This window comes from Netta rufina, assembly GCF_964035555.1.
Source record: "Netta rufina genome assembly, chromosome: 2".
NCBI lineage: Eukaryota > Metazoa > Chordata > Aves > Anseriformes > Anatidae > Netta > Netta rufina.
The window spans coordinates 14,503,365-14,531,310 of NC_140124.1; the positions used below are offsets into that span (position 1 = coordinate 14,503,365).

Below are 27,946 nucleotides of genomic sequence, written 5' to 3' on the forward strand. Positions count from 1 at the left end.
ATATTTAAATGAAGATGTTATAAATCAGGTTTAGCATTACTTCTGTCCTCGTATTCAATGAAGTGAACTTGCTAGTTCTTCTGCATGCACTAGTGACAAAGACTTATATATAGCTTTTATGAAAGAATTGTGCATTGCTAATTTACATGTTGGTAGAGCAGTGTAGCTAATGAGTTTTCTATCAGTGTGTTTTGATACCCCTAAATGCATTGCAGGTATGGACAGTGTAAGTACCCTTTGGAGCAATAACAAGCAAGAGGGAGAGAGATCATAAACGTGGCTTTGTTTTGTTGAACAAAATGTGCAAATCTAATTGTAATTTACAAATTGAATTTTTGAAGCTACAGGAAAATATCCGAGCCTGGGATGTTGCTGTCTTAAACCAGAACAATTCTGAAGCAGGTTTCTTGAAAATACTAATTTAAAAAATATATTATTTTAAATTTTGTTTAGTATTTTTTTCATCTTTGCAGAAATTGACTTCTCCACCTTCTAGACCTGAAGTCCTTTGCACTTTTTATATTTTGCAATGAGCAGACCTTTCCTTAGCCCTGTAAGCACACCTTTCCATCCGCTGCAAGCAGGCAGCATTTCCAGGGGTTGCTGCTGGAGCAAGTCCTTCGTTTGTGAGCCCTCACCTGTGGGCTCTGCACTGCCACCAGGAGATGGCAACCCTGAAGGTCTCTGAGGTGTCCTGAAGGAAGGATTGGACCAGTTTACCGCACAGATGAAGTTGTGTAAACTGCAGTAAACTCTGTTAATTGCTGATTTCCACATTATGAATCACTAACTGTTCTAAGCCAAAACAGTATTTCTTTTTGACTGCTTCAGAAAATGTTTGAAGACTGTGCCACTGCTATTGCATAGGAAATTATGAGTGGCTGTGTGCTGGCTGCAAGGAGAATTGCAGCTGAGAAACGCAACTGGACTGAGCTGTGAATTTGGGTACCCTTGTAAAGCCAGTGCACTTGAATTCGTCAGAGCTAAGCTTGGTTCAGTTTCTTTTGCATTTAGCAAATAGAGCATATGAGCTTATGCAGCATGTGTTCTTATACAATGTGTGCTGGGATTTAATTTGAGCATTTATGCAGTTTAAATGTTTCCATCTTGTTTGTTTAGTTATTGCATGGCATTAATTGTTACAGTTTGGGGCCATCTATTCCTACGTACCTTGTAAGTACAGTAAAATGATGAGCTTTTTGGGGGGTTAAAGGCTGTGTGATATAACTAATCTCTACCAAATGTGACTTCCCACTAGACCTCTCTTCCTTCCCAAGCCTCCCCCACCAATCTGTGATTTATGGGAAAATGTTAATAGAGCAAAAGGGCCTCAAGAGCAGGGCTGCTCTGTGAAGTTTGGAAAAGGCTTTAATGAAAAGTTTCATTGTTATTTCATATTTACTTACCAAATCCTGCCAGAGTGAGCTCTTGCCAAACTAGTTTTCTCTATTTCTTGTCTGGTCTTGCTAACTTCTTGTTTTGTATCAAGGCCTTGTCGAACAGGAAGAGCGACCAGAATAGCTCAGCTTATGGCACAACAAATAGGTACTGCAGGAAAAAAGAAGGCTATCTGAAATGGCTTATGCAATGCCGAGAGACTTTTAAAGGAACTAATTAGCAAAGTGATGCAGCATACAGCAAAGCTATTTTTAATGCAGGTTGAACATGCCGAAATAGCACAACCGTGCATCAGAAGTGGGCGTTTCTGTTATTGATTCCTGATTCTGTAATCTCACACGTTTCCTTGTATTTGCCTTGGAGGTGGGAAATAGTTGTGGTAGGAAGGCAAAAAAAAAAAAAAAAAAAAAGCCTTCAGGATTAGTGAAGTCTTGCTTTGGGTGCAGTTTGTTGTGATGGATGTAGTCCAGTCACTGAGGCAGCATTGCAGTTCTCTGTTTCTAATGTTTCACCAAGAAGGTTAAGTGGTGCACACACAAATTGTAATGCGTACTAAACACGAGGGATCGGACTCTCTCCTAAACCCCAAATTAGTTTCTCCATTTCTATTTCTGCGGTGAAGCCCAGCTGATGGTTCAGTTCTAACTTCAGTTTTGAGCTGGAGTAATCAGCAGTGGAAACAAGAATCAAGTCCTTGAGGCTTCCTAGCTTGTCAGTTCTCTTGTGTCATCAAAGCCTGGGTCTTCATAACTGTGTTTCAGTGTCTGCTTTAGGTACCAGAGACAGAGGAGTATTTCATAATGGGATAGACGATGAAGAAAGGTGTCTTCCCTTTTAGCTTGGGAGCAGAATTTGCAAAGGCACGTCTTTGGTGGACTTTGCTTTAGAACTCATTCGTTAAAGGTCTTTGAAGTGCCTTAGCATCTTGAAGTTCCTCTGCATGCATGATAATGTGAAGAATGTAGTGCTGCTTTAAATCATTTCTGAAATTTTACTTTGCAGAAATGGATGCTGAGTTATTTCCTATAATGTGCTGCAATGCTAATTGCAGGGTGGGGAACAGCCATACATTAGGAAAATCAGCTAGTTTGGTGATAAATACTTGCTTAGCAGAAATTTAAGGTAATGATCTTAATAGTTACAGAAATTAGAACAAAACATCGCTAATTTAATTTCTGAAATGAATAGCCTAATGGCTGTAAAATGTAATTCTGAAATCTGAGCATCTGATGGTGATAATTTACAGCAGTACTTAAGCTGGATATACTTAGAAATGAAGCAACTTTCATGGTTATCAAATTTCTTCAAAATCATTGACCGACGCTACATATCACATGCAAAGTTGGCTTTCAAACTTTGGAAATCGTTTTCTACTATATTACAAACAAAATTAATGTTACTTGACATTCTTCCCTGAAGCCTGTTGTCCAAAACTTTGTGTCCTCTTGAGATTTAAAAATACAAATGGATTTAGAGGAATTCTGCTTGTCCAATTTTTTGTCCTGTTCAATCCTTTAAGAAATCAAAGGATTTTCAAGGTTGTTGCTGTTGTTGTTGTTGTTATTATTATTCCTTCTAGACACTGGTACCAGAAAGGATGTTGATGCTAGTTCCTGTCTTTCTAGGAGGACAGGCACACTTTGCAAGATGGTGCAAGTTGGAAGGTCCTCAAATTCGTCACTTTTTGCAGTCGTGTCTGTTCTGTGAAAGGCAGCAAAGCTCTGTTACTATTCCACCTGTAACAACAGCCCAGGGCATTGGCTTTGTAAAGGAGGAATATTTGAGGAGCAAGAAAACATAATGCATCATGTTCAGGTGGTGTGTTTGTAGTGCAACTTTCCCCTGTTGGAAAACAACCCCTTTAAGAACAGCAGGTTGAGTACTAGGCTGCAGCCAGGAGATACAGCAATATGCAGCAGGCACTTTGTGGGTGCAACGTTGCTCTGTCAGTTCTGGTGTCCTTCTTTATTAGAAGACTATATGTGAAGGTGAAGACTATAAAGGCAGTTTTCCCAGTTACTGGTAGACATATGTATCTGTACACACACACGTGCATATATGTGTCTGTGTGTGTATGTGTCTTTCCTGAATTAAAATATGGAGTGTTCTTTGTCTAAGGTTCAGATATCCCACCTACCAGCTCTACCAAAACACAGGTAGAAAGCTCTTTGACACCACTGCAATATACTGATTTCTACCTGTAAGATAAGCTGTTAAACCTTTATGGCTGTCAGATAAAAAAAACATGCAAAATGAGCAGACATCGCTGCTTTCTTGTACAGCTTTGTGCCTGTTGACCACTGTCTGGGATAGTTCGAGGAGGATGTATTTTGCTTTTATATATATAATATATATATGTATATGCATTTGGTAACATCGGGAACCTTTTTCTTCTGTTGGTGATGGCACTGAACCATGCTTGTCTGATGCAAGTGTCTGTACATATGTACGTGGGTGATTAAGAAAAACACCTTTGGCTTTATATTCCAATTTACATTTCTTTACGTGAATATGACCTAAATGGCTGTTTTTAATGTTGAACATTCTTAGGATTGCAATGTGATCTGTATGTGTGAATAACCATTTTCCTATTTTAAAAGTATGTATATATATGTCATGTTTTTCTTTCTTCTTTCTGCCTTTTATGCAGGATCCAAACTACTGGATACAAGTACATCGACTGGAGCATGGGGATGGTGGGATCCTAGATCTGGATGACATTCTTTGTGATGTAGCCGATGACAAAGACCGTGTAAGTATAAACAGCTACAAAAGAAGCCCAGCACGCACTGTATGTGGTTAGGACAGTATTCTGTGCTTCCAGCACATGTCTGGAGGTGGAGTCAAAAAGTCCAAAGGTTTTAGTTTTTTGATACAGCTTGCTTGACGGGTGTAGGAGTTTGTTACTATTATGATTTTCAAAAAAGCTCAGGAATTAGTTTATTTAAATCATGTGCCTTTTTTTTTTTTCTAAATTCAAGTAATAAAATGAGCTGCAGTACTAAAAATAAAAATCTCAAAGGTGAACAATAATGCAAAAAAAAACAACTGAATAAGTAAGTTAAGATTTTAGCTTCATGTTACCAGTTGAATATATGAAAAACACATGCTATTTTTAAACTGTGGAGGGTTGATTGTTTGTTCTTGTAAATCTGTTTGGGTAGAATTGCTGGATACACAGAACTTCAGAAAATAACTATACACTGTTTGTTGGGCATTCTGTGTGCTTTTTAAGTACAGATGTAGATCACCATCATCTAGGAGGTTTTTCATTATTGGTTGGTTGATTGCGCATATAGATACACGTGTCTTTAAATTACATGTTCAGGGTAAGGTAAGAAACACTGTGGCAAACAGTAAGGGCTTACGTAAATATGCCACTCTGCAACTTTGCACATGTTTGCTGAAGGTCTTAAGAGTGCCTGAGCTTGATGCAGACTTCAGTCTGGAAATGTGCTTTAGGACCCTGCTCCCTTCATGGCCAGGATCCGTAATTGCCTCTGTTGGAAGCAACAGGCACTCTGAATACTCCTTGAAAAGAGGCCAAATGATGACTCTTCAGTTAATTTTTCAGAAATAAATACTTTGCCTGCAGTCATTTCTTGTGACAAAACTTAATTGTGTTGGTTATTTCAACCAGGACTTTATAAATAAAAATAATGAGAGGAGTCTTGGGACATGAAGACTCCTCGCTGTCTGAAATATTGGGATTACTCAAGCTGTATAGAGTAACAGAGCTGAGTTTTCAGGAATTTCTTCAATAAAAATAGTGCCCATCTAAGATTTCATGAAAAGCTAATTAAAACCTCCAGCTAGTTATCTCATATTCAAGGCTTGAAGTTGTACGATTAGTTTAGCTTTTGCTTATGGGCTTCAAGGAGACTGGTGGAAGCTGTCACTAACTACGTACATATATATATATACACACACACACATGCACACACATATATATAAGTATGACTTATGACTTATTTGAATCATGCACTTCTTAGCTCCTCACGTGCTCCTCCCTTCAAAAGGAGAAGTTTAAATTCTGGTGACTTCAAGACCTCATTTGTTGGCTCTTACCTTAGCTTGCCGCCTTCAAGTGGGGTAATTCCTCCCAGTGAAACTCTGTGGGTGTTTACGTGTGCATGACTAATAGCTGAAAAACTCTTGACTGCAACTGAAACAAGCAGTGTCATTATTGCAATATTGTTTTTGTGTACAGATGGACAAGATACCTAATAGCTAGTAGTATTTATTTCCGTGTTTGCCAAGCTCATTTCCTCTGATTTTGTGAATCTGGCATATCTCTACTGGTAGCATTTGTAAGTTAAATTTCTTTCCTTTTTTTTTTTTTCTTTTCAAGACCTTGTAAGATTGAGTAGGAAGGTGCAATATAAACATACACCATGCTATATTGGTTTATATTCTTGAATTAATCATTCTCAGTTGACCTTCACATTTGATTCTCTTCAAGCATCTCAATCATTAGTCATTGTTTTTCAGTTTCCTATCTTGCATTTTACAGCTGACCTTCCTGGTTCCCTGTAGGTTTGGATTGTTAGCATTGCATTTTGCGCTTCCTCCATATCGAGCGTATCTGCTAGTTCTGTGTTAGCAGAACCTGATATTCATGTAGGTCTCATTTCTGCAAGGTTCTGAGTATAACTTCAACTAGTAGTATCTTATATATATACACATACTTCAGCTCATCTTGTTTATAAAACAGATTATGCCTAAACATTTAAATTATCTGCTTGTTTAGTTATGGTCAAAGTTAAACATAAGCTTATACCTTTTTTTTTTAACGGGGACAAAAATATCCCAAATATTGCAAAACTGAAAACTTAATGCCATAGTTTTCATTTCATTTTCAGAAGGAAGATATTTACATTCTTGGTGACAGAGATGGTTGTGTTGTTTCCTACCTGTCATGTGTACTTCTGAAAATCAATTTGCTATTACCATGATTCTTTAGATGTAAGCATTGTTCCCACAGTGAAAAATATTACAATTTGTGCTTTTTATATTGCTTCTATGCCGCAGTTGTTTGTGCGATGTCATACAAGCACAGTGAATGTGAAGCAGCTAAGGAGCAGCCTGTCCTCTAGCTAAACTTTTCACTCTTTATAGTCAGCTGTATTAGTAAAACAGAACTCTAAGAAATGCGAGGAATATATTTACCCCTATTCCACTGTCTCCATGGAGAAAGTGTTCTATCCTATAACAAATACAAAGATCCTTAGAGACAGCAGCTGTTCTGAATGGAATAAGAGAAGTATCTTTGTGACAGTGTCCTTCCCATTAACATGCAGCCTGATAGGGCGACTTTATTTAGCTTTTTCTGTCCCTGTAATTTGGAATTCTTTTGTCACTTGGTAAAACAGAACAGAAGAGTAAGGGTTAACCAGTTGCTCTTTGGAATAATTTGCAAAGTTTGGTGTTGTTTACCTCTTAAAAAAAAAAAAAAAGAAAAAAGAGAAGAACACAAAACAAACTACATGGAAAAATTTGAGTTTGCTAAGCTGTTTGTTCCTTTCTGAAACAGCTTTCCTTAAGCCTTTTAACATAGTTCATTGACAAAGTGCATAATGCCTTCTAAATTAGCTGGCAAGCAACTCCGACATTCGTACTGCACAATGTCACTACACATAAAGTTGGCGATGAAAACTTGGTTAATGCAGTTATTTGCAGTAACGCTATTAAAGCAATTAAAGGAAAAGTTAATAAATGCTCACATGAATAGTGTTTTCATAGAAATCTTTTTTTTTTTTTTTATGCTTGAAATTAAAAAAAATGACTGGGTTTTGTTATGGAAGATAGTTTCCAATGGAAATGCATCAGTATTCTCCCTCCCTCTCACCCTTCATGAATACAAGTGGGTAGTCTTTTTTTTTTTTTTTTTTTTTTTTCTCGTTACTGTTTGAGGAAGCACCTTGAAATGCTTGGGCAGATGAATGATGAATGTCCAAGATCTCTGTACCAGTACAAAAGGAGAAACAATTCCCTTCAATTTGCTTTTAGTGAATGCATAACCTATTTCAATTATTTTAAAAATACACGGCTCTTGTTGTCCATGTAGTAATTAGAACAATATGTTTAAGTTAGGTTGATAAGCTTTTATTTGGATTTCTGTTACTTGTAGAAGCAGCCTTTCATTTGAAGGTTTTCAAAAAACATATGTTAACTTGTCAGGTTTCCAGCTGGATGATAACATAATGGATGACTTCAGTTCAGTTCTTACTAGGTAGCCATTCTTAGCAGCAAAAACAAGTCCCCACCAACTAAACAAAACCCAACAACTATCCTTAGTGATGTTTTTTCCTGGCAGATCAAAGCACGTGGACACTTCAGTGATCCTCATACTTCGTGTATTACATGGAAGTACTTATTCAGGGGTCCCATAGGCTCGTGTTTGTCCATGGAAAAAAATATTTAAGACATTGTTGTGTCATCTCCTATTTTAAAAGTGTGTGTATGAACATGACTTACTCCCAATTGAATTCTCACTGAAAATGTCACTTGTATTTTGGACAATTAAAAAAAAAAACAACAACGTGTAATTATATGTAATTCTTTCCTTCATAGTAATGCTCAGGCTGTTACTCAGTGAAAAGCTTTACAGACCACAATGTCTGTTCTTGGTGTAGCTACAACATTTCTGAGAAATTAGAGGCTTTGCTTCCCAAGAAGGCAATGAGGAGCTGCCATTAAGAGTCACTGGTTTTGGTAAGCAGCTGGACAAATAGAGCTCGTTTGAAACGTTGCAGGGTATGAAGCTAAGGATAATTATTAATAAACTCATTTACCCTAATGTATTAGGTTTTTTTTTTTAGCTCGTGATTAGCAACCCTTAGCTGTAAAGGCACTTGCATCTTATGATTTCACTCATCAATGTCCTAATAAATTCAACACTCTACTTCTCAAAATAACCACCATTAATTTGCTGTATTTTGGTGTATGCTTGAGATACAGCCTGAGTAATGCTCTCTAAACTGAAAAATTGGTTTTCTGTGGTAGATTTACCATTTTCAAATATTTGGTCTTGTCTGCACCCTGCATAATTCATATTTATGTCCACTTAGTGCAGACATACAAAATGGAGCAATATTGATTGGTAGTGTCTGAAGCAAACTTTGGCGCTTACCATGGTGTTTGTGTGCATGTTGGTCGTATTTGGGTCAGTGTAAGTTGAAGGTGATGTTGGTGCTTGGTGCTGGTGAGGCATTCTTTGAAATTCCTAGAAGACACTGGAGAAAAAAAGTTGCTCTTTTGAGTAAAATACTGCTGGTGGAAATAGGATGAATATTCATTTTATATGAACATTCATTAATTAAATATTAACATTAATTTAATAGATCTGTGTCAAAACAAAGTTCATAAATGTTCATAATCTAGAGTTAGCTAATTTAAATAATTGAATTGCAGCTGAAATGCAGTGAGATCAATTGCAATTCATTTGCATCCCCTTTTTGTAGAGACCTACCAATGCTCTGTTAGGATTACTGTGAATTTAATACTTCCTTGTTTCTGTCATGATAGGGAGGAAGCCTGACCAGTTTCTTTACACACTATAAAGACATTTTAGGAAATTTAGGCATATTATATTTTCCCAGCATAGTGGAAAGGAAATGAACTTCTTTTTTTTTTTTTTGTGTGTGTGTGTTAAACATATGGTCAATTCTAAATAATACTGTTGTTTTGTTTACTTCCTCTTGGAAAGCACTGTTGAGCTAGAGAGGCATGTGATACACAAAATGTGGCTTTGGAAAGGATGACTCTATTTGTTTGTAACAAATGTTAACTTGAAACCAACACAGAAATAACTCTATTTTGAGCAAATGCATTATGGTCCTAAGGTTAAAGGCCAGTTTGGGACTGAAGAACTGTGACTGCAATATCTGCTGCTATTGATTTTTGGTCTGTCGCTCTTATTTTTCAGGAGAGTTATGCAAGACCCCAGTTTTATAGTAAATTCTGGGTAGACCAGTGAAAACATGATGCTCATAGAAAGAATGAGATTCTGGTAACCCGGTGTCTGCTTATTCTCTGTGATGTTATGGAGCTTTTGAACTTGAAAGTTGCACAGATAAACTTGCGTTATCTTTAGATTTCCATCAGCACATAATCAGAATACTCAAAGTAGTGTTGTTTGTTCTAAATTTGGGTCTCTCTGCCTCATTTAAGCAAACTTACAGCTGCATTTACATTTGAATTTTCTTTGACTTGGCAACTTAATTTAACCCTAAAAGCGTAAACAGAGAAGAACTTTTTCTGTTGTGCTTCTAGGGCTTTAATCTGCAAAAGGCACACAAACTTTAGAACATCTAGATCCAGTGCAGCAAATCTGATAGCAGAACCTGAAAATGCCCCCAATGCTACTCAAATTTATACTTTGAATGCCATTCCCTTTCATTCTTTTATCAAAACTGACATAGAATTAAATTTTAACTACTGTCATGTTTCTCTCTGCTACAGTGTCCAGCTTCTCTCATTTTGTTCTGTGACTTCTTTCACTGTATCCCAGGAAAGCAGAATGACCTTGAAACAATTTGTTGTTACTCATAAGTGACTTGGCAAAACACGTTTTGAGCATAAGGCATTCTTTTCTTGTAGCAGCTTAAAATAACTTCTTGTGCAGCTGAGCTTGGGAAAGTATTGATATTGGGAAAAAAAACTCTCATACAATTCCATGTTTTTTTCTGTAAGAAATTTTAAAAACTTTAGTTTAACAATGAACTCTTCATGTCCTCTAGTATTCTGCAGCATGTTTTGTTTTAACTACACTTTGACAGAATTGACAATTTGTTTTTAACTGAAAAATGGATGAGAACAGAATGTCTCTGTTTTAATGTCTCAGGGTTTCCAGCTTTAACGGTATTGACTTGTTATTAGTGGGTTGGCCAAAAGATTTTTAGATTCATCTTGCTGATGGATTTAAACCAAAGGAAAATCAATGTACTTTACATAGCTGGTATTTAATGAAGACATATTTGGAAATAACAGACTCCGAACATAAACATTGTGTTCTCTCAAATAATTGAATTAAGATGCTTGTAATATTTCTAATAAAATAAATTTTAACTTCACAATGTTTATGGATGAGACTAACTACTACGGAACTGAGGAAATACAGGGCATAATATACTAATACCAAAATGTGTGGATTTTCCAGGCACTAAGAGATATTAGAGCTAACTAGAGGTTTTATCCCATCTGACTTTATATCTCTTTCAGTGCTGTCCTCCAGATTTACTCTCATTTAATCTCATTTACTTTTTCTAGCTCTGTAAAGACGGCATCTCTATTCATGATCCATTGTTTATTTTGGGATAAACTGGGATAAACTGCAATATGCAAATTCCCTTGCTGAATCACTGAAGTAGTTGTATCAATGCCCTAATGACTCCCAGGTAAGAGAGGAATGAAACTGAGACAATTTTATTATTTGGAAGTAAGTCCATAGAGATCTGAAGAGCTGTGGGTAAGGCTGACTTCTGAAAATTAAATAATTTGGTGAAAACTTTTCTTTAAATAATAGCGGGTTCATGCATGAAGATGATATACTGGGGAAGACCATGACAGAGTTGTGAAAGTCATGCCTGACAAATCTGCCAGAATGCTCTGCAGAAAGAAAGACTTCAGCAACAGTGTTTGTGTAATCAAATAACCCACAAACCTACCAAAGGATGAAAAAGGGTCTTATGGACAAATACGTGATGGGTGGATGGCAAGTAGAACATCCGTGGTTGCGCATATTTGCAATTGCCCTGGAAGAAGGAGAAGAGGGGATCTGAATACTGGAGTGACACACTCACTCCATTGCTGTGTGCGAAGCCGAATGTTGGTGGTGAAACACCGGCTGGGGAGTTGCAGAAGTGTCCCGTGCTACAGAGAGAGTGCACAATAGCGTGGTTCATGAAGTCAGACATTGGCAAATGTGATGTGCTTTCAGTGAAAGACTCCTTTAATTGAATACACAGAATAACGAGTTCTGAGCTAGCTATTGTATTTGGGAAAATGTTCTTGGTTTTGTAATAGATCTCTGGAAACACGGCTTCTGCTGCAAGGTATGGCTCTGTGAGATGTAACAGGAGAAAATAAGGCTCCCAGCAGCTTACCCTTGTGCTTGCCTCTTTCTCACATTGTTGTCCTCTCCTGCCACTTACCTCATACAGGCTCTGGCACTCCTGACCTTGTCTCTCAGCCACTTAATTCACCAGGACACTAGAGGACTCACCCTTACAAAAATAAATGAATGCTTTTCTGTTGTTCTACCAAAGGACCTGGCAAAGTGGTGGAGGAAAGGGAGAGGATGTCACCAGTGGGAGCAGTTGAGGTGTGAAGGAAGAAGTGAGATGAGGGAGGGTGGGAATGTGAGCAGGAGGAGGAGCAGGGTGAGACCTTCCCTATCAGTGCAGGGAGGCTGCTGGTGGCTGTGGAGCCACCAGAGGGGTCCCTGCGGTGAAGCAAGGGCAGGGAAGGGAGGAGGCAGGCACCTCGTGCTGAACCTGCTGGTGGTGGAACTTCAGGCTGCCTCCTGCCACCAATCACTCAACTAACCAAGAGAAGTTTTGTACACATAGCAAGAGTCCAGAGGAAGTGCCAATGCTGATTCCAGGTGTAGATTAAAGGCTTCTCCACCAGCAGTGCTTAAATGGACCAGGACTCTCAGCCTTGCACAGAGGATGAAATAGGCGAACTGTAGATGACTGTAGAATCACTGTTGACTTTGAGGAATTCTTGGCCTTTTCAATGCAAGACCCTAAAAGAGGGTAGGCTTAAATTAGATCTAAGGAAGAAATTCTTCACTCAGAGGGTGGTGAGGTTGCCCAGAGAAGCTGTGGCTGCCCCATTCCTGGAGATGTTCAAGGCCAAGTGGGATCGGGCTTTGAGCAGCCTGGTCTGGTGGGAGGTGTCCCTGCCCATGGCAGGAGGGTGGGATTAGATGGATTTTAAGGTCCCTTCCAACTTCAACCACTCCATAATTCTCTGGTTCTATGATCTGGGAGCATCAGATGAAGCTAAAGTTTTCATTAGCAAAGCAAGTAAAAGAAGATACAGTTCTTGGATAAAATACTGCCTTTTGTTTTCAAATAAACACGATTAGCCTAACTTGTAGGAGTAGCTACCTGTGAAAGGCTTTCATATTTTTCTTGACCTTAATTGTTATGGTGTATCAGAGTATATGTGATTTTTGGCAGATGGTGCAGATGCTTAAAGAGGTTTTGAAGGGCTGTAATTGTTTTTGAGATGTCGTGGTTTAAAAGTACTCATTATGCTGGCTTAACTGATTATGATTTACTCTTCAGAAAGATGATGCTGGTAAGTCATGGGAACTGTTAATTTAAATACTTAAATTGTTTGTAAGTAGGAATCTCTTTAAACTTCACTGAAAATGGCAGTGTGTGGAAATGGTGATGGTCTCACGGTGTCTAATGCTGGTAGTGCTGAAGGTCGATACGTGGCTATGGATGGTGGCTGCTAGCGAATTATAAACTCATCACAATTAAGAGACACTTTGTACAAAAACTATTTAATAATTGATTTTTTCTTTCTATATCTTGTAGTAATTATAAGATTCACTAATTAGATTGAGTTGTAGATAATATGAAGAAGTGTTTTATAATTCTTCACAGTGTAAATCTCCACAGTGAATCTAGAATTAGGTCATTATGGCTAACAAATGCATGTTATTCTGATATCTTTTCATTAATTTTAGCAAAATCACTTTGTCCTAGAGGTGTGTTATTCATCCCACAACAAAAGAAAAAACTGCAGTTAAGGTTTGTTGTGGGAATTCATTATCTTCTTACTCACTGATATCATCAGGTCTTAAAAGAAACACTTCACAGCAATAGCTTCACGGATATTTCCTAATAGAGATGGTGAGACTCGTACACTAGAGGACTGACCCATATTAAAGCTTAATTATAGTAATGGATAATCTGGCAAGTATAAATTATTCACGGTTGCTTTGTACATGAAGTAGTGCCATGAATAAATTAAGGAAAAGTTTCTGGAGAAGACCCTGAACAGTGGCATAAGTTTGTCAAAAGAAAGTTTTCCTTTTTGTCTTTTAACCCATATTTGAATCTGACGCTGTTAGATTTGCAAGCACGTTCCCATCGGTGCAACTTCACGCTTTGGAGATGTTTTGTTTAATCAAAACCAATAGCAGGGAGTCTTGGGCTTTTACACCCTCGTAGTGTTCCTTGACTAATCTGTTATGCAAGGGAAACATTCCTACCTAAACACAGGCCTGGTACAAAAGCTGCAATCTCAGCTGTCTGATAAGATTCCCACACTGTCACTAGGTTGGGAATTCATTTACATTGCTCTCTTATCCATCAGTACTAATAGGTCTTAGATGAGTGCTGTAACTTCAGAGTTATTTCCCAGAAAGGACAGTAGGGTTCATACATAGGCTTGGACTTCATTTTCTAGACGGCTTAGTAGCTGAGTACCTCCTAAGTAATTTGTAGTGTGAATAGCCTTTCTGACAAAGGGATGACTTGAATCAGGTTAAAACGGGGTCTCTAATGAATGGGGCAGCTCTCTCATGTGAAAGGTTCCTTCAGCAAGTGCTTCAGGTCCAAGAAGAAGAAAGTAATGCTGTCTTTTTGGAGGAACTTTTCAGCAGCCTGACTTTTCAGATACCTTGTTAGTAGTAGCCTAGAAAGGAAGGAGTTAAGAAGATGCTTTGAACCCAAAGTCTTCTGCTTCATCCCCACACCCTGTTGGTGTACTTCCACACCCTCCTGGTGTGTAGGGAACTACCTTCCGCTCACCTTCAGCGTGCTCAGCAGGATAGTCACTACATTTTTCAGATTAGCATCACTGCTGAAGCCTGTTTGAGTTTACACAGCAAGAAGGAGTTCTGCCTGCTCTTCAGTGACACGCAGCATTGCAGGACCATCGCCTTTTTCATCTGTACATCCTGCTGGAAAAACAGATTGTTCTTCAGTGGGCTCGACTCCTTGGAGGTTGCTTCACTTCCTACAGGACTGAAGACTGTTCGCTGTAAGCTTGGTTGGAAGCTTGATGGTACTGAGGTTTTGTTTTCTCGGGACACTGTTTGCTTGAAGATCCCACATTTTGGTGGATGAAATGGCAGACACACCTAAGAGGAAAATTACAAAGAAGTCGTCGTCTTTTTCATATGATCGTCGGAGAGATTCAGTGAAGGTCAGGAGACAGTCCAAGTCTCTGAGCTTTAAGTCAGCTACATTGGATGCTCAGAAAAGACAGGCAAAGAAAAAGCAGGTTTGTGTTTGTCTGTTTCTTAAAAAAAAATATCTTTACTTCCAAAATTCGTATAAAGATTGTAAAACTTGCTTTGTTAACGTGAAGCGGAAAGCAGTCTGCTGATTTGCAACCTGTGTGTGAGTACGGATGTGTACGTACACAAACTTGTGGGCAGGTGAAGCTGGGGAGGCTTCTTTTTTCTTTCTAATATTTCCTGTGAGCTAGTGAAAACTTGTGGTGTGAATTGGATTGCAAGAAAAGCCTCTAACTTCTTTGCTTTTGAGATTTCTGTTTTGTTGTGGGGAGCTGCCTCTGTAGCGTATCACGTACCCCATGAGCTTTTGGTAGCGTTTTGTCTGTTGTGCTGACAAACACGGTGGGTGCTGAGCCTTCTGAAATTCTTATTCAGGTTACAAGCAGTGTTTCACTGCTCTTCTTTATTATTGTTCCTTTTTTTAAAATGTTGAAACGTACCAGACTGAGAGCTTTAGGGAGTGCAATATTTTACTTATTCCAGAACAGGTAGTGCCAGTCAGCGGCAGCACCTGTTCTGGTGGGACCAGTTCCTAGGGTTAGAGGGCAGCTTAATGCCTCGGCGTTATTGCACTTCAATAGTAAAAGGCTCATACGCAGGTCTTTATCTTTTATAGTTGGAATATAATTAAATGAAATTTCTCCAAAGAGCCAGCGTACTGTGCGCTGGAGCAAATGGAATGAAAACAAGTGAGTCAGTCCATGAAATGGCTTTGTGTACTGATCCACGATTTAATCTAATATGAAAGGAGCTCAGGCTCATGGACTTTGCAGTGCTCTCGCTCTGAATTTATGTGCGCAGGGTGCCTTTTTGAAAGGGTTGAAGAAACTTTCAAGGGAATTTTTAATTAACTGTAGAACATACAAGTTTTTAATACTTTGCAAATAATGCTTCCACAAGTGCTTTAAATAATCTGGATTGTCATTAAGCAGTATTAGTGAATGTCTCACATGCAAGTAATTTTCAGGACCTGACCACTACATCTGCTCCTAAGTTTAGATGACAGTGTACCCAGTCAGATTTAAGAGCGTGAAAGTTATTGTGTCCTGAGTAAGGTTAAAAACATAATGGATTTAATGTGTTTGGGTTCCTATGTGTTTTAGTACTATTTCTGTCGTTATTGAATGCTTAGTATGTCTACTCTCATCGCAAAAACTAACAATTAGAGTATTAGGATATCGATGCTTTAGTGTGGTTCTTTAATGTAAATTAGAGTGAAGCCCCTTTGTCTGAACAAAAGTTTCCAAATGAGGGAATATTTGAAGAAATGAGGAACACCTTCAAAAGGGCACCAAGCTCTAATTTTGCTTTGCTTTATTATCAGATGTCATTTGAGAAGTTAAATCACATTTCTAACTTTTGTATGTGAGCATTAAAGATCATTGGATCCTTTCAGGAAGTTGAAAGACTACTCAAATTATTTCGACAATTTTGTGTATAAGTGCAAATGAGTGAGTACCCCTGTATTATAATTTTCCCAGACCTTAACGTTTCTGCAGCCTCTCATCTTTTGGATAACTGCCATGGTTACTGTGTGACCTCTAGTGGTTAATGAAAAATATGCTCAATTACTGAATTCAAGCTGATGCTTGAATAAGTCCTTAAAATGTTTACTTGTTGGTTTAATTACTTGATCCTCCAAATTCTTTTATTTTTGAAAAGAAAATAATATAATTTGCTTTAAGTTAATCTTTTATGATGTCACTTCCAGAAAAAAAAAGTTTTGCTATAATCATTACACACTTGGGTGTGTGTCTGAAGAACAGTACTGACAGATGGGGAATTATAAGAGTAGTATTAAAAACTTTTTACTACCTTGGCTTGGTGAATGTATGCTAGAGAATGAAATTACTGAAATGAAGCACTCTCCGTGAAGCCTTGTTTTGGTCAACTTCTGTAGCTGCAAAAGAACTGTTCTGCCTCAAGAATGCATTTTTTCCCCTCTAAATCCAACAATTAACTCTAAAAATTGTTGCTTTTTCCTACAAGCTTGGTCTTGTTTCAATCTGTAGATCATTGTAATTGAGAGAAAACCATTCTCACCTCCTCCCTGCTCTGTCCCTCCTTGCAATGGCAACTATTGATGGGTGCATAGGAAATGCTATTGAACACAAAACATGGCTGCTTTTGTTATTGTCAAACTTTCAAAATAGTGAAAAAAGTTATAGGTTTGAATTTATCGGAATTTGATCAGTGTTTAACTAACTCCGTTCAGTACAGCGTAACATCAGTATGCTGGCTTCTTCATGGCCTGAGAAGTACATGTAGGTCAATTACTGCAACAGGAGAAATAGTTCTTAGAAGTGCCTTTTTTGTTGCTTTAGTCTTTTTCCCTCTCTCTTTTTTTTTTTTTTTTTTTCTTGAACATTCTCTTGATGTCTGTTTGGCACCTGCAAATACTTAAAGCTTTGCTTTTCTTAAATGTTTTGGGACACAATAGTAGACTTGCTGCTGACAAGGTAAGAGGCCTTCCAGGAGCTGTTTCGTGGAGGAACAAGACTGCCTCTGTTTATGGAGACAGGCAAGCTAAAATTAGTTTTCTAAACATTACGGAGGATTGTTATCAATCCCAGTCCATTAAAATCATAACACTCTGCAAAATCATTTTGTGGTGGTAAAAATTCAATTTTGATCTTTTTTCATAACACATTAAGACTCTTATATCACTAATGAAATATTAATGAGAATCTGAGAACATTTTAAAAAGGCATTTGTCACAGTTTCTGTGTCACAATGATATGGCTGTGTTTAAAGCAAATTGAAAATTTGCTTTTTTTTTTTTTTTTTCAGTTAGTTCATTTATTATAAGCTGAAAACCATAAATTTTTCATAACCAGCAATTTTAAATACCTCATATAATATGAAAAGGAACCAACCTTGTCCTAGAGAATCACCCCATCAAGTTATTTATTAATAAAATTTCTCTCTAATGATTTTTCTCTCCATTCCCAATACCTGAAGACTTTGATGCAAATCTCAGGAATGAAGCCATTTTTAATTGTTCACATTTTTCATTTTCTGTTCAAATTAGCACGGTTAATTTGCAGTGAAAATCTTTTCATGGCCCTTTTCGGTGCAGTTAGTTTATGGCAGGCACAGAGGCACCCCCTACTCTTTCAACTAGGAAGGCATCTCAGCCTTCTTGGCTTATGGGATTTCTGTGTCTGGTCCTTGCTGACTTGCTTTCCACTCCTGCTGGTGGCTTCTGTTATTTTGGTGGAAAAAAAAAAATGAAACAAGGCTTATCTCTTCTAAAATAGAAAATATGATGCTAATTACTTTCACTGTTTGCTGATACTGTCTATTAGTTGATCTGAATGTAAAGCCACACAATTATGCTGGAGGTGACTTCTCAGCCACATGAGTATTATGCAATGTAATCTATGAAATGAATGACAGTTTTAGGAGAAAAAATTGCCTATTTTAACATTTTGAATGAAGAACAAATTCAGTTATATGAAGTAAAACCCTTAAATAAGTTTTAAGAAAACTGAATATTGAGATATTTACATGCAGGATAATATATTAAAGTGATGTAGTGCAATTTTGAACTGTTTTGTGAGAACCTCTGAAATCCTATTTCTTTCTGTCATCACCAGCTGTCTGATAACCGTGACGTGGACTGGCACCTCAGTTGATTAATTATGATCTGAGACTGTTTTCCTGATAACTGCTTAGGTTTTGGATACAAGTTTTGGAACTTGGTGGGGTTTATAAGCTGTGGTAGAATACAGAGAACATGCATAGTACTACAGATTAGTTTTTTTTTCCATTTAGTCCTATTTTTCTTATGGAGTTCTGTGGAATTGAGCTGAATAACTTTTTTTTTTTTTTTTTTTTTTTTAACTATATAATCACGGAACCGTGTGGGATGTGCCATCCGCTATCCCAGTTGCAGAACAATATGAACAAAGAGGGTGTTGCTAGAAAATCTCCAGATCCTTGTGTTTAAATATGACTCAGTTAATAGGAGTGCTCCAGATTCCATGTTATGAGCATCTCAGTAGGCTATGGCCTATGGATTACTCTCTTTGCTGTCTTAGAAAGAAACACTGGGTGGAAAAAAGCCATTGGGAAGGCTGTGAATGTGAGGGAAGGGGGCCACGGATACAGAGTGAGCATTTATCACATTGAACTCTGGTGTTGGGAACATTTATAATATAACTATGTACAGCATAGTGCCAGGTGCTGCGTTTCTGAGGTGTGACAAAGCTGGTGAGCACATCCCATAGAGCCAACACCAGCAACTCAAATTTTTTGTAATCTATTAAGATACCTAAGTTGTAAAGAAAAGTTAGGGGTGGGGGACATCTCCATCCCTAATCGCTAATAATTAATTTTTGGACGTTATTTGTGAAAGCCATAATCTGTGATTGCTTTTCTTCTACTGCTTTACTTACTATTTTTTTTTTTTTGCCAGAGCTTGTTTTGAAGTCCCTTGAGAATCTTAAATGTCCTCTCCAGGGAGCAGAAAGTCAGCTTCAAGCGTGAGCTCTCAGGATTTGTTGTGAAAATCTGATCCTGTTTCTTTTCAGATAAAACCAGACAAGCACGTAAAAGAGAAAAAAAAAGATGTGTGCGACAGAGTAGCAGGAGATAAGAGCATGTTGGTTCCTCTGGCGGTTTGGTAGAGGAAATGTAGACCATCAAAACTCAATCTCCCTGGAACATGGCCAGATCTGAACCGTGGTGGTTAGCTGTTGTTATTAAATGTGTGATTGCAGCAAGGCATGGTGTGTAGCTGGCTGAGCAGGCCCATCTCGAGTTAAATGCAGAGGAAAATCAGAGCAAAGAGGAATGGCAGCAAGCCTTGAGTTCTTGCATTCCTTCTCTTACCGAGGCTTGTTTGTGGGATTTTGGTAAATGCCTGCATCAGAATAATTCGTGGGATAAGGAAAAAGATACGTCTATAGAGCATAAATCACCGTGCCTTGGCCACGCTCATGCCCGCCACTGTGCTGGCTTCCAGTGCTCGGAGGGAGAGGTGCCCACTGGTAGGGGCAGCAAACTCCCTCCCTCGACGGCATGTCCTGGTGGTTGACATGGCTCCACATACGATCATACTAGCTCAGAAAACACTTTGTTGTGGTGTTGAAATAATGGCGCATTGCCAGGAGCTTTTCAGATGTAATTGGTGATTTCCTTGATGCAAGCCAACTAGTAGGTCTTATTTTGACAATTTTACAAGTTCACCTGCTCTAAACTGAGCTACTATTTTTCATTGTCTCTGAATAACTCTTGTTATAACTCATGTACGAGTCAGGTCAATTAACCACAGCTTTGGGTTCCTGAAGGTGTGGCTTTGTGATGGATTTCAGTGCATCTGAGGCTGTGGTGCTGCACAGGGGGAGCTGTAGCCCTTGGCAGGCCGTGGCCCTGCTTTCCACCTCTCCCTGGCGCTGGTGGCAGGAATTGTCAGTTGTGAAAGCACCCTGGCTGAAAACACCCTGCCAGGAGAAAGGACGGTGGTGGTGGGAAGGAGTTGGGGGTCTGTTGGTGGTTGCCTGGGGAAGAGGAGCAAGGCTGGGGCACAGTGTTGGGCGCTCCGGCCCCTGCCAGCCGTGGGAGCAGAGCAGCGGATCAGGGCTCTGGTCTGGCAGTGCATGGTGTCACTGAATGTGGAGCGGGACAGGAGTGATGAGGAGGGCAGAAATCCTTGGGATAGGAGTGCTGAGGAGGGCAGGTCCTGAGGAAGGGAGCGCTGAGGCGGGCAGGGCCTCGGTCTGTCAGCCCCCAACGGGCCGTGGTGACTCACAGAGGGCTGGGTTAAGTGTGGCCAAAGGGAGCATGCTGAGCTGATGGATTATGCATGGATTCACTGCACTTGTTACGGCTGAAATTATGCACCTTGCCTTGGTTAAGGCTTTTGATCCGATGTTGAAATGTAGGCGCAAGCCAAGGAGAGTGAGAAACAAAACAGTCGCAGAATTGCAGAAGGGTTTAGGCTGGAAAGGACCTCTGGAGTCATCCAGTCCAACCCCCCTGCTCCAAACTGCGCCACTTTGTGCAGGGCCTGTGCAGTCTGTGTCTGAGCAGCTCCAAGGATGGAGCTTGCACAGCCTCCCTGGGCACCTGTTCCAGCATTTGCTTCCTTGGTGGAAATTGTGGTCCTTAATCTGAGTTCCTGGCTTTGCAATTAGTGTGTGTGGTGCCTCTCCTCCCACCACCCTTCACCTCTGTCTTTCTTTCCTTTCTGCCCTCCTGTGTGGCAGCTAAAGACAACAACAATCTCCCGTTAGCCTCCTCTTAAAACTGAACAAGCACAGCTCCTTTGGCATCTCCTCATGCTCCAACCTGCGGCCATGCTTCATGCCATCACCAGACCTGCTGCCGCCTGTGGGTGGGCAGCCCTAAAACAGATGCAGAGCTCCAGACCCTCAAGGGCTGAGCAGGGGGGAGCAATTCCCTCCTGCACCTCCTGGCCACCCTCAGGCCAGCACAGCCCTCATGTGAGGGCCTGCTCCTGACTCGCCTCTGGAGTGCTGTCCTGGAGGCATCTGGCCCTGCATTTCCATAGAGCTGCTGTGTACCTGGCTGGCACCCAGCCAGGACGGCTGCATGCAGGTCATTCATTTGAAGTTCTTGGTACCTGCCCTCCATTATCAAGCAAAATTTTTTTTATTTTTTTTTTAAATAAAATCCCTGTCTGGGTTTTACTGTCTTGGAATATACATTTATTTTCTTGCTTGTTTGCTGTTTGTGCAGGATTGTATCCTCAAAGTGGGGATAATGAGTTTCAAAGCACACTGCTGTCAGCTGAAGTAATGCCAGTAAGATTCCTGTTCTAGGTTCAGCCATCCTTCTCCAATTAAACGGCGAAAGACCCAAGAAGAAATTGTGTGGAAAACAGAGAAAAAAAAAAAAAAGGGAGGAGGAATGATTTCTGGGCCCACCTACTGGTACCTCATTTCAATGCTTATAATTCTCAGTGGTTTACTAGAAACACAAATGTTTATTTCCTTTCAGTACTTGAAAGTACTTTTCAAGTGTCCTGCCACAGTTACTGTTTTTATGGAACATTTTGACACTTGTGTGGGTTGAAACTTGCATTGTTTTGTGCTGAAAAAACAATATTTTGACTTGAATAGTTACTGAAGTTCTGATTGCATGGTCTTTTCTGTCATTTTCGTACTATTAGAAAAAGCCATGGTTTAATGTTACAGAATTTGCTGATTGAAAATAAGTTTGTCACATCTCCAAATAACACGTTTGTCACTTTGGTAAAAGCAAGAACTTTGCCCTGCATTCCTCCATGCGAGCATTTTGCTTTACAGGAGGTTGATTTTAACATTTCTTGACAAAAGGGAAGGAAAATTAATTTTAATTATCTAAAAATATGTCCCCTGGCTCAAAGTATAGTTCTCAGATAGAAAGAAGTCAGTGTTTTGCTTTCTCAGCAATTTCTGTCACTTGAACCGTGAGTTGATCATGGAGGTAATAGAACATGGTGAAAATCCAGAGGGAGCTGTCTGATTTCATACGTGTTTCTGTTCGAGCACTTATGTTCTTTTGATTTGTGGACTGTAATTTTCACTGACAGTATTAGCAGCTTTTAGAAGAACAGCCACTGACAGATGACATCCATCTAATGAGCTGCTGCCTAATCTGACTTCAGTCTCCTGATGGCATTATCTAACCGATTTGCAGTACAGTAAATATTAATGGCTGTTCATCTGCTATTTAAAATAAAGTAGTGAGAGGGTGGTGGTCACATTTCACACTTATGCTGTAACTAGCGTCACGTCATCTGTTAAGATACTATCAACTTTTGTGACTGACAGACATCCTTAGGTAATTCAGTTGGGAAAATTCAATATTGTTTTAATTCTTTTTTCCTCTCACAGTCTTTTCGGTTTCCAGTATGGTCACAAATAGGGAGATGTTCCATGTGCTGTAAATTTAGAAATGGAAAATTAAGATCTTATTTTCCTTGTGAATTTTATGAAAACTACCTTTCAACTGAAATGGATATAGTCAAAAAATGATCAATAAAGTTGAGAAAATAACAAAGTAGTATATTATAGATACTGATCAGAAAACAAATTTTGCACCAGGGCTTGGGCTCATGTCAGCCATATGTAGATGGTTAGCTTACTATAAACTTAGAGAGTATTTATTTATTTTTGTGCCGGTCATCTTTAAGATGTTATGGAAAGTTTTTGTAATACAATTTTCCACTTTATCTGTTAATGCTTTAAAATATACAACAAGAGCCCCCCCAACAGACAAAAACCAACCAAACAACAAAGCCAAACAAACCACACAGAACCCCCTCGTTTTTCCATTTCCCAAAAAGAATGCTGAAGAAGATCAAGGTGCTGATGACTCTGCCATATATTTGGCTGTCATTGCCTTCATTTGGGTTTTATTGAGTGCAAGATCAAACATGGAACGTCATAACTTGGTGCTTTTGAGGACTGCAGTGTCTATCACTCCTGAAGTCAATTTGTTCATTAAGGACTGCTCCAATTTTTCAATACTGTAAACCTGAAACATTCTTACTAAGCTCCCTTAGAGTATCTTCTACAATCCTTGCTTGCCAATATTTAGCATTTAAGTAACTGAATTGCCTGCTCTTCCTCTATTAATACTTGTTAAGGCATACTACATTGATTTCTTTGTTTTGAATATTATGTTATTCTTGTTGCACATTTTTCATCAAAAATAACAGTCATAAATATGTCACCTGTCATAAATAGAAGTCGGCTTTGAAAACTTTTTAAATATTGCAATACATTTTCATTAAAACAAGTTGTCAGTAGAGCACATAATTCTTTCCTTGACACCGTCATACAGCATTGATGAATGACACCCGGCGCTGGCGTTATACTTTATTGCATTAGTCGAGTACAATAACAGCGTTGCAGATGCAAGACTAAGACATCCATCTTTTTCCTATCAGCCTGCTGCACCTGTTTGATTCACAGGAAAGCGCCAGAGTACTGACGCTGAGGCTTGCTCGCAGACATTGATAGATTTGCATTGAAGGAAGCAGTTGCAGGATGGTGGGGTAGTAGTTTGTTGTCATCTTGGAACAACAGTGATTTCCCGAATCTTTAAAAATGTTAATGCTGCAAAACAATTCACTGAGTTAATTAGTATTGTGCATGTGAAAATATATTCATGTTTTTACCTGTATTTAATTCCTTTTTTTTCCTCATTCCATGCTCTGTCAGAAACTAGGCGGGCCGACCATAAACACTTAATCTGCTGCTGTCACTATATATTGAATGAAATAACTTGAGCACTGCCTGCGACTTAATACCTTGGTGCAGATTACTTTAGTATTTAGATACCTGAATGGGTACATTTGGACTACGGAACACAGTATTCAAATTCAACTTTTTTTTTTTTTTTTATAATAATTTTCACATGCATCTTAACAATAGCTAACATCTGCTAATTTGTTTAAAAAACAAACAAACAATAGGACTTGAGTCCTTCCAGATGACACAGTGTGGTTTACTGAGCAAATAAACGCAATTGTAAAGTGTTTTATTCTTTGCATACATAGAATACGACATACATCCTTGTCGTTTGTATAGCTTGCAGGTTGTGACTGTATGCAGAAGTGGTGCAGCCAGGGTAAGACAGGTCTTCAGGGCACTGCTGTCTAGCCCTTTGCCTCTTGGCTCTCTGGCCTCCATTTAGATACTCAGTCTTTTAAGTAGCCATCAAATGTGAAAGCAGGGGGGTATTTGCTGATAATTGAAGTATTGGCCTGTAGAGATGTACAGAGCTGGTGTATAATGTGTAATAGTGCAAGGATCAGGTCGAACATCTTGACATACCCTTTTTTTGCCTTTCCCCACCCCTTTCATTTTTATGGCTGCCAAAAGCAAGTATGTTTTTATCTGGAAAAAAAAAAAAAAAGTTGTTATGTATACCCTCACTTTACTTTTATTAGGTGGAAAACTGCTTGACTGGCCAGTCTGAATGTATTGCATATATCATATAGAAAGGTCAGTGTTTCCTTCCGAGTTTCACAGGACCTCTCAGATGCCGTATGGATATTGAATCCAGGTTAAGCAAATATTTGGAATGGCTCTTACCTGTTCGTAATTGTTTCCAAATGTGATGGCCTGGTGATACGGAGCCTAAGTAGGCTACTTTTAAATTGCTCCTGAAGTTGATAGGTATGAATTGATGTACTTTGTGAATTTATGTGTTGGTAACTTTGCACAGATTAACACATTAATCTTTTGCTGCGTTGTAGTAAACGTTTCATTATTCTAATACCCTGCAATTGAAAACCTGTTGCAGATTTGGACTTGGTTTGTCCCAGCACTCAGACTGTTTAGATCGGCATTTTGGTTGGGTTCATAAAACATAGCAGCTGTATTGGATGCTTTGATCAGCCAATTTTTTTTTTTTTTTTTTTTAAGATTTACTGATTTTGTTTCTAGTTTCTCTGTTATAAGCCTAAAATTGTACCATATGTATCATAATCTTAAGAATAAAACCTTCAATTTTTATTATTTTCCTTATATTAATTCTGTTATATTAATTTCTAAAATGGAGCTTGAATTTTCAGTACTTTATTTCTTTTGTTTTCAAGCTTATCTTTCTGTCGCTACTTATTTACTTAATTCTAGTGCTAGAAACTCAAGTTTTACTGAAAAACTGAAGTGAAAAGGCATGTGGTTTTTTATTGCTGTTGAGGGAATTATTCTTGGCACCATGACAAAATTAGTGGGGAAAAAAGTAGAGCAGTAGGTTTTTTGTTGTTGGTGGTGGTTTTACCTTCCGCTTCATTATGCGCTTAGGAGATAAATCAATATCAACATCTGTAACAGTGAATTAATTTAATGGAAGAAATTTGGCAGTGGTAAATTAGTGATAAGGCAACAAGTTTCAGTGTAGACAGAAATAAGACAGTACCTTTCGAAAACTTTTAATAATAAAACCTTTTAAGATGATAGACGATTAAAGAAATTCAGAAATAATTTCTAGGTTACTTTTTTAGAAAATGCCAGTGAAGGAGATAAGCACAACTCGCAGAAATCCCAGAGATCTAACGGTGGCGAGCTCCAGGTACTTTACAAGTCTCATCTATGTACAAGCAGTTATGTCTAATTATGATACTCTGATTAGCAGAAATGGACATTGTGTAGAAGAAAATGAGTATATTAAACTTCACATTTATTGAAATCACAAATAGGACTGTCGTTTCAAAGAGCAGCAGACGACTGTTACACACGAGAGCCTGGCTACATACAGTAGCCTGGGTTGTTCAATAAACACAGTTTCCTAAAAGAAAACAGAACAACTTTAAGAATGAAGCATGAATGAGCCTGATGAACAGGATCACAAAGCTGAGCTAATAGAAGGAAGGATTTCTCTCCTGGAAGTAAGCGGAACAGCCTGGGGACTTCTGGGAAACAGGGATGTTTCACCCCTTCTGTGGCTGCTTGTGTTTTGGCTCCATCACAAGCATCCCGTATTACTGTGGGCAGGTCTGTTTGGGAGAAATGGTTGGTCTGGCACACATCGGTAATGAGGAGAAGGAATGTGGCAGGGCCAGCTCGGCTGTGTTACACAATAAAACTGCTGCAGGCAGGGAGTGGGGCCTGAGTTCCCCAGGAGCAAGCTGAAGGACTTCACCGATTGATTGCTCCTCTTATGTGTTGTTGCTTTTTTTTTTTTTTTTTTTAATGAGTTGAAATGAACCCTTAGTGCACACATTTATATATCTGCCTTTTTTTTCCCTCTGTTTCCATGTGTATTACTTGTAAGACCTTCCGTGTTCAGATTGTTCTGGCACTGCACAAGTTGGGTGGCATGTAGAAAAGAGGAGGTGGGAGGTGGAACAGGCTTTTTGCAGCAGGGGGAGCATTAACTAGATGCAACAAATACCAGGATAGTTGGTTTGGTATGTGTTACAGCAGATCCGGTGGTTTCACTTGGATTTTACTGGGAACATATGCTTTGGAATTAGATACAAACGTGTATCCTAAATTACATTTTCAGAAAAGTTTGTGTATTGAAATGAATGACACAGCTCCTATTGATTACAATGCAACTAAGATAGTAACTGTTATAATTCCAAAGAAGAGCCTGAAAAACTAATCCAATTAAAATCTCCCCTCTTCCCCCCCTTTTTGGTCGTTTAAACCTCATAATTTCTAATGCTAAAGGAGTGATGTTATTTCTTTGTGGATTTACAGCATAGGAAAATTTTCATCCTACTTTTATTAAGTGACCAGTTTATATAGTAGTTTTTCAATTTTATTTATAGATGTATCTAAAGCTCTGTGAACATTGTCATAGCAATTTAAAAGAATTATTCCTATTTGTGTTGCAGCCATAGTTGTTATTGATAAGATGGACAGATAATCCTACTGTTTAGCGGTGTAGCAGTGTGGAAACGTGTTCACTGAGCATAAATATAAGCACTTTGTTGTCTGTTCACAACCCAATAGGTGGAGTACTTCTTTATCTAGGATATTTATAGTGAGGCCTAGATGAATAATACGAGAAATACTGTACTTTGATTTTATTTCCTTAAAACCCTGTCTAATCTTAAATGGGCAAGTGCACGTTGGTAGAGTAATTGCATCACAGACACAATGAAAAGTGCATCCCTGTTCTTGCTATCTGTTTTGAATCTGCCATTTGTAATATGTCTTGTTGATAGTAGTCACAACAATTTTTAACATTCATCACTTAAAAACTCTGTTAAAACCTTTTCAAAGGGTCTGTTTTGCCTTGCTCAGGCACTCCCATGCCATGTGGTACCACGTCACTTTGTGAGGCCCTTCCTTGAAGGCTGACTTTAGGGAACGTGAGGCTAAATTCCTCTGCTCCCTAGCTGGTGGTGTCAGGCTCTGAATGCTCCCAGAGGGGCAGCTCTCCGAGCCGTAGGGTGCCAGAGTTGGCTTCTGTGAAAGCCTCTGCAGTCTTGTTTCCAGATGCTCTCGAAGGTCTGATTTGAAGAAGTACCTTGGGTGCTTAACTGGCTAAATCCCTTGACTCTGACAGAGTCCAGACATCGTACCCAGAGCTGTGAACACGTGTCTCAGAAATGGTTGAATTCCAGGAGAATGCTTATTGTCTGCGTGGCCGCTTCCCTCTCACCCCTTCCTGATAGAGAGCCTGCCCTCGGCGGGCTCTGCCTGGCTTCTCCTCCCACTCGTTCTTGTTCCCATTTTCAAAGCAGTCTATGCAAAACTGGGGAGTGGAATAAAACAGTTCTCATTAACGGCATGCAATTAAGTGGGGGATGATGCAGGTCCTGCATTAGGGCTCCTGCAGGCCTCGATGTAGGCCTTTGTCAGTTCT

The 27,946-nt window shown here is 39.0% G+C and overlaps 1 protein-coding gene across 13 annotated transcripts in view; it reads left to right on the top strand.

Annotated features, from left to right (window-relative positions):
* The window catches only part of PARD3 (par-3 family cell polarity regulator), a 446,166-nt gene that overhangs the window by 45,099 nt on the left and 373,121 nt on the right, over positions 1-27,946 (top strand). For all 13 annotated transcript variants that reach the window (XR_014618202.1, XM_084281998.1, XM_084281993.1 and 10 more), the window contains exon 2: positions 4,049-4,150. Coding sequence is in view for 12 of the 13 variants with exons in the window: in XM_084281998.1 (XP_084138124.1) it covers positions 4,049-4,150 (102 nt within the window). In the remaining variant the exon portion in view is untranslated. The remainder of the gene's footprint in view (positions 1-4,048; positions 4,151-27,946) is intronic.